Source organism: Oncorhynchus mykiss, chromosome 23 (genome assembly GCF_057628025.1).
Source record: "Oncorhynchus mykiss isolate SJ-2025 chromosome 23, ASM5762802v1, whole genome shotgun sequence".
In the NCBI taxonomy this organism is placed as follows: Eukaryota; Metazoa; Chordata; class Actinopteri; order Salmoniformes; family Salmonidae; genus Oncorhynchus; species Oncorhynchus mykiss.
Genome location: NC_143044.1, coordinates 56791313 through 56803538, shown reverse-complemented (window position 1 = coordinate 56803538; position 12226 = coordinate 56791313). Strand labels below are relative to the sequence as shown.

At 35.3% G+C, this 12226-nt stretch overlaps 1 protein-coding gene across 7 annotated transcripts in view; it reads right to left on the bottom strand.

Annotated features, from left to right (window-relative positions):
- LOC110513446 (A disintegrin and metalloproteinase with thrombospondin motifs 14) overlaps window positions 1-12226 on the bottom strand; it is a 140709-nt gene that overhangs the window by 36857 nt on the left and 91626 nt on the right. For 6 of the 7 annotated variants that reach the window (XM_090217740.1, XM_090217742.1, XM_090217741.1 and 3 more), the window contains one exon: window positions 740-845. In XM_090217740.1, coding sequence (XP_090073866.1) covers window positions 740-845 — 106 coding nt within the window. Of the gene's footprint in view, window positions 1-739; window positions 2395-12226 lie in introns of those variants that run through there. The other variant, XM_090217746.1, reaches the window with a different exon arrangement.

Below are 12226 nucleotides of genomic sequence, written 5' to 3'. Positions count from 1 at the left end.
TAGGGCACTACTGTTGACTCTCTGTTCCCTATATAGGGCACTACTGTTGACTCTCTATTCCCTATATAGAGCACTACTGTTGACTCTATTCCCTATATAGGGCACTACTGTTGACTCTCTGTTCCCTATATAGGGCACTACTGTTGACTCTCTATTTCCTATATAGAGCACTACTGTTGACTCTATTTCCTATATAGGGCACTACTGTTGACTCTCTGTTCCCTATATAGGGCACTACTGTTGACTCTCTATTTCCTATATAGAGCACTACTGTTGACTCTATTTCCTATATAGGGCACTACTGTTGACTCTGTTGACACGCAGCTCTTTGCTTGTATTCCTTTTAGTTTCTTCAAGCTATGGGGCTCATAGGTCCCGTAAGACTCTGGTCAACAGTAGTGAACAACAGGGAGGAGGGCGCCACTTGGGTCAACAGTAGTGAACAACAGGGAGGAGGGCGCCACTTGGGACGAAAGTAGTGGACAACAGGGAGGAGGGCGCCACTTGGGTCAACAGTAGTGAACAACAGGGAGAAGGGCGCCACTTGGGACGAAAGTAGTGGACAACAGGGAGGAGGGCGCCACTTGGGACGAAAGTAGTGGACAACAGGGAGGAGGGCGCCACTTGGGTCAACAGTAGTGAAACAACAGGGAGGAGGGCGCCACTTGGGTCAACAGTAGTGAAACAACAGGGAAGAGGGTGCCACTTGGGACCCAGCCTGTGTGCTGCGGTGACTTACACATGTCCGGTCTCGTGCGCCACCACGAAGGCCGAGGAGAATCCGTCCTCGTGGTTCAGAGTGCAGCTTCTCAGAGGGTGGCACATGCCTGTCACCGGGGCGTAACCTAGGCAACACATATCACACACACGGGCACTGATAACAAACCGCTAGGCAGAGATGAAGCGTTGTATGGCTGTTACATCACACCTGGGTTCAAATACTACTTGAAATCATTTGAAATACTTCAGCTGGGCTTGATTGAGCTTGCCTGGCGCTATGGAACCAATGGAATAGTTGCACAAGCCCAAAACTCCGCCCACCTGGCACTCCAGGCAGACTAAACGTGGTGCTTAAAGTATTAGAATTAAAAACAAATGTTACTTGAACTCAGGTCTGGGTACATATGTCTCTCTAAGGCTCTGATCAAACCACGGTTATGATGATGTGGTGGGGATGGATTAAGGTGAGACCAGGTCGGCCTGCTTTTAGATGTCTGTCTGTGTTTCGGGAGACGTCTTCAATACCAATTTATCTAGTAAATCATACATAAATCATACATTAATATCTTGGTCAGTGGTCGACTTCATCTACACGGAGGCCAATTTCAACAACACATTTCTAGTTGCAACGAAAAACCTGTCAAGAGGCATATAAAGTATCTATTGCATTTTGCAATAGTTTTGTGTACATGTGAAATAGCACGTATATTCTCCTGACACTGGTAGGTAGGTACCTCTAGTTGTCAGAATTCCCAGAATGCACGCACATTTTTACAGGTAGTAGTTGTGTAAACAAAGCTACTGCGTAAACATTGCTGCTAACACAGGAGGTTGGATTGACTTCAGCTCTAATTGTTCTTTGTGTGTTTTTTTTTTTTTTTTTACATAAGAGAAAATGATGAATTATCCCAACAGAGCCAATGCTATTATAATTATAGTGTCTGACATATACCTACTGCAATTAACAAAGAACTACCAATTGGACACAAATCAGAACAACGAATATGAAAATGAACACAGATTACTGTATATAAAGCATGTCGACCTTCATGTGTGGCTCAGTCCCAAATATGGCACCCTGTTCCCTATATAGTACACTCCTTTTGACCAGGGACCATAGTGCGCATCATAGGGAATAGTGTGCCATCTGGGACAGATGCACATGAAGAAGACTTGCTTTATAGTCTGTGTTCCATTTCCATAGTAGTTGTTCTGATTTGTGTCCAGTGAGCAGTTTGTTGTTGATAGCAGTAAGTACGTGTCTCTGTTGTTAGCTGATACGTGCTGCTGAACAGATGGGTAAAATAGCCTTTAAAAAATATACTGTGTCAATAATCAGGAAATGCCTAAAGGCAGGAAATGAGGCTACGATAAAAAATTGAAAAACTGTCAAACTTTGAGAAAGGCCTGAAGATTTTGTCTGTGTACTTGCTTGTGTCTAAATTCCTCTTCTATCTACTGAAATAGACAGTAAGCTTGAAAGCATTTTGTTAAACCCAGCACAGACAGACCAACACAAGCTTGTTATTAAAACCAAGCACAACCGTATAATATAACCCAACAATACAGTAATGACACATATTTAAACACAAAGCACAAAGGACACATGAATACAACTACTATACTATATACTATAAATAACTACTATACTATACATAAGTACTATACTATATACTCTCTTCTCTGTATACATCAATGAGGTCGCTCTTGCTGCTGGTGAGTCTCTGATCCACCTCTACGCAGACGACACCATTCTGTATACTTCCGGCCCTTCTTTGGACACTGTGTTAACAACCCTCCAGGCAAGCTTCAATGCCATACAACTCTCCTTCCGTGGCCTCCAATTGCTCTTAAATACAAGTAAAACTAAATGCATGCTCTTCAACCGATCGCTACCTGCACCTACCCGCCTGTCCAACATCACTACTCTGGACGGCTCTGACTTAGAATACGTGGACAACTACAAATACTTAGGTGTCTGGTTAGACTGTAAACTCTCCTTCCAGACCCATATCAAACATCTCCAATCCAAAGTTAAATCTAGAATTGGCTTCCTATTTCGCAACAAAGCATCCTTCACTCATGCTGCCAAACATACCCTTGTAAAACTGACCATCCTACCAATCCTCGACTTTGGCGATGTCATTTACAAAATAGCCTCCAATACCCTACTCAACAAATTGGATGCAGTCTATCACAGTGCAATCCGTTTTGTCACCAAAGCCCCATATACTACCCACCATTGCGACCTGTACGCTCTCGTTGGCTGGCCCTCGCTTCATACTCGTCGCCAAACCCACTGGCTCCATGTCATCTACAAGACCCTGCTAGGTAAAGTCCCCCCTTATCTCAGCTCGCTGGTCACCATAGCATCTCCCACCTGTAGCACACGCTCCAGCAGGTATATCTCTCTAGTCACCCCCAAAACCAATTCTTTCTTTGGCCGCCTCTCTTTCCAGTTCTCTGCTGCCAATGACTGGAACGAACTACAAAAATCTCTGAAACTGGAAACACTTATCTCCCTCACTAGCTTTAAGCACCAACTGTCAGAGCAGCTCACAGATTACTGCACCTGTACATAGCCCACCTATAATTTAGCCCTATCAACTACCTCTTTCCCAACTGTATTTAATTTATTTATTTATTACTTTGCACCCCATTATTTTTATTTCTACTTTGCACATTCTTCCATTGCAAAACTACCATTCCAGTGTTTTACTTGCTATATTGTATTTACCTTGCCACCAAGGCCTTTTTTGCCTTTACCTCCCTTCTCACCTCATTTGCTCACATTGTATATAGACTTGTTTATACTTTATTATTGACTGTATGTTTGTTTTACTCCATGTGTAACTCTGTGTTGTTGTATCTGTCGAACTGCTTTGCTTTATCTTGGCCAGGTCGCAATTGTAAATGAGAACTTGTTCTCAACTTGCCTACCTGGTTAAATAAAGGTAAATAAATAAATAAATAAATAATACTATACATAAGTGCTATACTGTATACTGTGTATAAAACTACTATACACTATAAATTACTACTATACTATACACTAACTACTATACTATATATAACTTCTATACTATATAATATGTACTATACTATATATAAAACCACTATATACTATATATAACTACTATACTACATACTAACTACTATACACTATATATAACTACTATACTACATACTACTATACTACATACGAACTACTATACACTATATATAACTACTATACTACATACTACTATACTACATACTAACTACTATACACTATATATAACTACTATACTACATACGAACTACTATACACTATATATAACTACTATACTACATACTACTATACTACATACTAACTACTATACACTATATATAACTACTATACTACACACTAACTACTATACACTATATATAACTACTATACTATATACTTACTATACTATATACTATATATAACTACTATACTATATACTTTACTATACATAACTACTATACTACATACTAACTACTATACACTATATGTAACTACTATAATATATACTTACTACTATACTATACAAAACTACTATACTGTACATAACTACTATACTATATACTTACTACTATACCATACATAACTACTATACACTATATATAACTACTACACACTATATATAACTACTACACACTATATATAACTACTATACTATACATAACTACTATACTCGACCAAGAGATGTGCAGCGATCCAGATTAGCTGAGCGTTTTGTTTGGTTCAAATGGGGGTTTGTTGCTGAAACAAATGGTCCTGCTCTCTGACCATGTGAAGACCTTTGGCATGCAGGTAAAAAAGCAGAAAATGCAGACACAGACAGATATTGATGATCGGGGCTGCTTCAGTTGGCCATGTCCCAAATGCCAATCTATTCCCTATATAGAGGACTACTTTTTTGGAATGGAGCTCTATTGGTCCTGGTCCAAAGTAGTGAACTACATAGTGAATGGAGTACCATTTGGGACACGTGCTCTGTGGTGATTAGCTAGAACCCAGTTGCAATGATGTCACTATAGCCAGATTTGAACCAGTTCTGGTTGTAATGTGGTTGTAATGGCGTTATTTCATCTAGCTCTGCCCGATGGCAAAGAACTACAAGGAACATGGCGGCACATGGTGGCATCCAATGGTTATGTAGTTATTTCAGTTGGTCAGATGGTTATGTTATAATGGTTATGTAGTTATATCAGATGGTTATGTTATAATGGGTATGTAGTTATATCAGATGGTTATGTTATAATGGTTATGTAGTTATATCAGATGGTCAGATGGTTATGTTATAATGGTTATATAGTTATATCAGATGGTCAGATGGTTATGTTATAATGGTTATGTAGTTATATCAGATGGTTATGTTATAATGGTTATGTAGTTATATCAGATGGTTATGTTATAATGGTTATGTAGTTATGTAGTTATATCAGATGGTTATGTTATAATGATTATGTAGTTATATCAGATGGTTATGTTATAATGGTTATGTAGTTATATCAGATGGTTATGTTATAATGGTTATGTAGTTATATCAGATGGTTATGTTATAATGGTTATGTAGTTATATCAGATGGTTATGTTATAATGGTTATGTAGTTATATCAGATGGTCAGATGGTTATGTTATAATGGTTATATAGTTATATCAGATGGTCAGATGGTTATGTTATAATGGTTATGTAGTTATATCAGATGGTTATGTTATAATGGTTATGTAGTTATATCAGATGGTTATGTTATAATGGTTATGTAGTTATATCAGATGGTTATGTTATAATGGTTATGTAGTTATATCAGATGGTTATGTTATAATGATTATGTAGTTATATCAGATGGTTATGTTATAATGGTTATGTAGTTATATCAGATGGTTATGTTATAATGGTTATGTAGTTATATCAGATGGTTATGTTATAATGGTTATGTAGTTATATCAGATGGTTATGTTATAATGGTTATGTAGTTATATCAGATGGTTATGTTGTAATGGTTATATAGTTATATCAGATGGTCAGATGGTTATGTTATAATGGTTATGTAGTTATATCAGATGGTCAGATGGTTATGTAGTTATATCAGATGGTTATTTTATAATGGTTATGTAGTTATATCAGATGGTTATGTTATAATGGTTATGTAGTTATATCAGATGGTTATGTTATAATGGTTATGTAGTTATATCAGATGGTTATGTTGTAATGGTTATATAGTTATATCAGATGGTCAGATGGTTATGTTATAATGGTTATGTAGTTATATCAGATGGTCAGATGGTTATGTAGTTATATCAGATGGTTATTTTATAATGGTTATGTAGTTATATCAGATGGTTATGTTATAATGGTTATGTAGTTATATCAGATGGTTATGTTATAATGGTTATGTAGTTATATCAGATGGTTATGTTATAATGGTTATGTAGTTATATCAGATGGTTATGTTATAATGGTTATGTAGTTATATCAGATGGTTATGTTATAATGGTTATGTAGTTATATCAGATGGTCAGATGGTTATGTTATAATGGTTATGTAGTTATATCAGATGGTTATGTTATAATGGTTATGTAGTTATATCAGATGGTTATGTTATAATGGTTATGTAGTTATATCAGATGGTTATGTTATAATGGTTATGTAGTTATATCAGATGGTTATGTTATAATGGTTATGTAGTTATATCAGATGGTTATGTTATAATGGTTATGTAGTTATATCAGATGGTTATGTTATAATGGTTATGTAGTTATATCAGATGGTTATGTTATAATGGTTATGTAGTTATATCAGATGGTTATGTTGTAATGGTTATAGTTATATCAGATGGTCAGATGGTTATGTTATAATGGTTATGTAGTTATATCAGATGGTCAGATGGTTATGTAGTTATATCAGATGGTTATTTTATAATGGTTATGTAGTTATATCAGATGGTTATGTTATAATGGTTATGTAGTTATATCAGATGGTTATGTTATAATGGTTATGTAGTTATATCAGATGGTTATGTTATAATGGTTATGTAGTTATATCAGATGGTTATGTTATAATGGTTATGTAGTTATATCAGATGGTCATGTTATAATGGTTATGTAGTTATATCAGATGGTCATGTTATAATGGTTATGTAGTTATATCAGATGGTCATGTTATAATGGTTATGTAGTTATATCAGATGGTTATGTTATAATGGTTATGTAGTTATATCAGATGGTTATGTTATAATGGTTATGTAGTTATATCAGATGGTTATGTTATAATGGTTATGTAGTTATATCAGATGGTTATGTTATAATGGTTATGTAGTTATATCAGATGGTTATGTTATAATGGTTATGTAGTTATATCAGATGGTTATGTTATAATGGTTATGTAGTTATATCAGATGGTTATGTTATAATGGTTATGTAGTTATATCAGATGGTTATGTTATAATGGTTATGTAGTTATATCAGATGGTTATGTTATAATGGTTATGTAGTTATATCAGATGGTTATGTTATAATGGTTATGTAGTTATATCAGATGGTTATGTTATAATGGTTATGTAGTTATATCAGATGGTTATGTTATAATGGTTATGTAGTTATATCAGATGGTTATGTTATAATGGTTATGTAGTTATATCAGATGGTTATGTTATAATGGTTATGTAGTTATATCAGATGGTTATGTTATAATGGTTATGTAGTTATATCAAATGGTCAAATGTTATTTAATAGTCATGTTATATATATATCCAATAGTCACTCTGTTTATAGGAAGATGACGTTTCCTATTATATGCCACTGACATAAAGGTGTCGTGGAATCACCATGATCACCATGATCACCGTCAGAGTTGGGCTCAATTCTATTTCAATCAATTCTGTCAATTCAGGAAGGAAATTGGAATTGACCCCAAACCTGGTTTGAATGACTTAGTTAGAATGGCTTAGTTCTACTTAGTTAGAATGGCTTAGTTCTACTTAGTTAGAATGGCTTAGTTCTACTTAGTTAGAATGGCTTAGTTAGACTGGCTTAGTTAGACTTAGTTAGAATGGCTTAGTTAGACTTAGTTCTACTTAGTTAGACTGGCTTAGTTAGACTTAGTTAGAATGGCTTAGTTAGACTTAGTTCTACTTAGTTAGAATGGCTTAGTTGGACTTAGTTAGAATGGCTTAGTTAGGCTTAGTTCTACTTAGAATGGCTTAGTTAGACTTAATTCTTCTTAGTTAGAATGGTTAAGTTAGACTTAATTCTACTTAGTTAGAATGGCTTAGTTAGACTGGCTTAGTTAGACTTAGTTCTACTTAGATAGAATGGCTTAGTTAGACGTAGTTCTACTTAGTTAGAATGGCTTAGTTAGACTTAGTTCTACTTAGTGAGAATGGCTTAGTTAGACTTAGTTCTACTTAGTTAGAATGATGGATGGTGTTTCTTCTTCCATAATAGTTGAGTCGCTCATCACCTATTTAAATGCTGCAAGCAAAATGGCACAACAGGAAAGCAATGGAGATGCGCTAGCTGAGCCCTTTATCTGAAGACAGATAAAAGATATTCAAGAGAATGGAGACTATATACATTCCCATGAAAAAGCCATGGTGAGCTTGGCATGGAAGAGTATGAGAAAAAGTTGCAGTAGGTAAAGTAGCTATAGTGCAGTAGCTATGGTACAGTAGCTATGTTATAGTAGCTATGGTACAGTAGCTATGTTATAGTAGCTATGGTACAGTAGCTATGTTATAGTAGCTATGGTACAGTAGCTATAGTGCAGTAGCTATGGTATAGTAGCTATGGTACAGTAGCTATGTTATAGTAGCTATGGTACAGTAGCTATGTTATAGTAGCTATGGTACAGTAGCTATAGTGCAGTAGCTATGTTATAGTAGCTATGGTACAGTAGCTATAGTGCAGTAGCTATGGTATAGTAGCTATGGTACAGTAGCTATGTTATAGTAGCTATGGTACAGTAGCTATAGTGCAGTAGCTATGTTATAGTAGCTATGGTACAGTAGCTATAGTGCAGTAGCTATGGTATAGTAGCTATGGTACAGTAGCTATGTTATAGTAGCTATGTTATAGTAGCTATGGTAGTTATGGTACAGTAGCTATAGTGCAGTAGCTATGGTATAGTAGCTATAGTGCAGTAGCTATAGTGCAGTAGCTATGGTATAGTAGCTATAGTGCAGTAGCTATACTGCAGTAGCTATAGTGCAGTAGCTATAGTGCAGTAGCTATGTTATAGTAGCTATGGTATAGTAGCTATGGTATAGTAGCTATAGTGCAGTAGCTATGGTATAGTAGCTATAGTGCAGTAGCTATAGTGCAGTAGCTATGGTATAGTAGCTATGGTATAGTAGCTATGGTATAGTAGCTATAGTGCAGTAGCTATGGTATAGTAGCTATAGTGCAGTAGCTATACTGCAGTAGCTATAGTGCAGTAGCTATAGTGCAGTAGCTATGGTACAGTAGCTATAGTGCAGTAGCTATGGTACAGTAGCTATAGTGCAGTAGCTATGGTACAGTAGCTATAGTGCAGTAGCTATGTTATAGTAGCTATGGTACAGTAGCTATAGTGCAGTAGCTATGGTATAGTAGCTATGGTACAGTAGCTATGTTATAGTAGCTATGTTATAGTAGCTATGGTACAGTAGCTATGGTACAGTAGCTATGTTATAGTAGCTATGTTATAGTAGCTATGGTAGCTATGGTACAGTAGCTATAGAACAGTAGCTATGGTATAGTAGCTATAGTGCAGTAGCTATAGAACAGTAGCTATGTTATAGTAGTTATAGTGCAGTAGCTATAGAACAGTAGTTATAGAACAGTAGTTATAGAACAGTAGTTATAGAACAGTAGCTATAGAACAGTAGTTATAGAACAGTAGTTATAGTGCAGTAGCTATAGAACAGTAGTTATAGAACAGTAGTTATAGAACAGTAGCTATAGAACAGTAGTTATAGAACAGTAGTTATAGTGCAGTAGCTATAGAACAGTAGTTATAGAACAGTAGTTATAGAACAGTAGTTATAGAACAGTAGTTATAGAACAGTAGTTATAGAACAGTAGTTATAGAACAGTAGTTATAGTGCAGTAGCTATAGAACAGTAGTTATAGAACAGTAGTTATAGAACAGTAGTTATAGAACAGTAGCTATAGAACAGTAGCTATAGAACAGTAGTTATAGAACAGTAGCTATAGAACAGTAGCTATAGAACAGTAGTTATAGAACAGTAGTTATAGAACAGTAGTTATAGTGCAGTAGCTATAGAACAGTAGTTATAGAACAGTAGTTATAGTGCAGTAGCTATAGAACAGTAGTTATAGAACAGTAGCTATAGAACAGTAGCTATGTTATAGTAGTTATAGTGCAGTAGCTATAGAACAGTAGTTATAGAACAGTAGTTATAGAACAGTAGTTATAGAACAGTAGTTATAGTGCAGTAGCTATAGAACAGTAGTTATAGAACAGTAGTTATAGTGCAGTAGCTATAGAACAGTAGTTATAGAACAGTAGCTATAGAACAGTAGCTATGTTATAGTAGTTATAGTGCAGTAGCTATAGAACAGTAGCTATAGAACAGTAGCTATAGAACAGTAGTTATAGAACAGTAGTTATAGTGCAGTAGCTATAGAACAGTAGTTATAGAACAGTAGTTATAGTGCAGTAGCTATAGAACAGTAGCTATAGAACAGTAGCTATAGAACAGTAGTTATAGAACAGTAGTTATAGAACAGTAGCTATAGAACAGTAGTTATAGAACAGTAGTTATAGTGCAGTAGCTATAGAACAGTAGTTATAGAACAGTAGCTATAGAACAGTAGTTATAGAACAGTAGTTATAGAACAGTAGTTATAGAACAGTAGCTATAGAACAGTAGCTATAGAACAGTAGTTATAGAACAGTAGTTATAGAACAGTAGCTATAGAACAGTAGTTATAGAACAGTAGTTATAGTGCAGTAGCTATAGAACAGTAGCTATAGAACAGTAGTTATAGAACAGTAGTTATAGTGCAGTAGCTATGGTATAGTAGCTATGGTACAGTAGCTATAGAACAGTAGCTATGGTATAGTAGCTATGGTACAGTAGCTATAGAACAGTAGCTATAGAACAGTAGCTATGGTATAGTAGCTATGGTACAGTAGTTATAGAACAGTAGTTATGTTATAGTAGTTATAGAACAGTAGTTATAGAACAGTAGTTATAGTGCAGTAGTTATAGAACAGTAGCTATAGAACAGTAGCTATAGAACAGTAGCTATGGTACAGTAGTTATAGAACAGTAGTTATGTTATAGTAGTTATAGAACAGTAGTTATAGAACAGTAGTTATAGAACAGTAGTTATAGAACAGTAGCTATAGAACAGTAGTTATAGAACAGTAGCTATAGAACAGTAGCTATAGAACAGTAGCTATAGAACAGTAGTTATAGTGCAGTAGCTATAGAACAGTAGTTATAGTGCAGTAGCTATAGAACAGTAGCTATAGAACAGTAGCTATAGAACAGTAGCTATAGAACAGTAGTTATAGTGCAGTAGTTATAGAACAGTAGCTATAGAACAGTAGCTATAGAACAGTAGCTATAGAACAGTAGTTATAGTGCAGTAGTTATAGAACAGTAGCTATAGTGCAGTAGCTGTAGAACAGTAGTTATAGAACAGTAGTTATAGAACAGTAGCTATAGAACAGTAGTTATAGAACAGTAGCTATAGTGCAGTAGCTATAGAACAGTAGATATGGTATAGTAGATATGGTATAGTAGATATGGTACAGTAGTTATAGAACAGTAGCTATAGTGCAGTAGCTATAGAACAGTAGATATGGTATAGTAGATATGGTATAGTAGATATGGAACAGTAGTTATAGAACAGTAGTTATAGTGCAGTAGATATAGAACAGTAGTTATGTTATAGTAGTTATAGTGCAGTAGCTATAGAACAGTAGTTATGTTATAGTAGCTATAGTGCAGTAGATATGGTATTGTAGTTATAGTTATAGTAGTTATAGTGCAGTAGATATAGAACAGTAGTTATGTTATAGTAGTTATAGTGCAGTAGATATGGTATTGTAGTTATAGTTATAGTAGTTATAGTGCAGTAGATATAGAACAGTAGTTGTGTTATAGTAGTTATAGTGCAGTAGATATGGTATTGTAGTTATAGTTATAGTAGTTATAGTGCAGTAGATATAGAACAGTAGTTATGTTATAGTAGTTATAGTGCAGTAGATATGGTATTGTAGTTATAGTTATAGTAGTTATAGTGCAGTAGATATAGAACAGTAGTTATGTTATAGTAGTTATAGTGCAGTAGATATGGTATTGTAGATCCAGAGCATCCCAAACATGCTCAATGGGTGACATGTCTGGTGAGTATGCAGGCTATGGAAGAACTGGGACATTTTCAGCTTCCAGGAATTGTGTACAGATCCTTGTGACATGGGGCTGTGCATTATCATGATGAAACATGAGGTGATGGTGGCGGATAAATGGCATGACAATG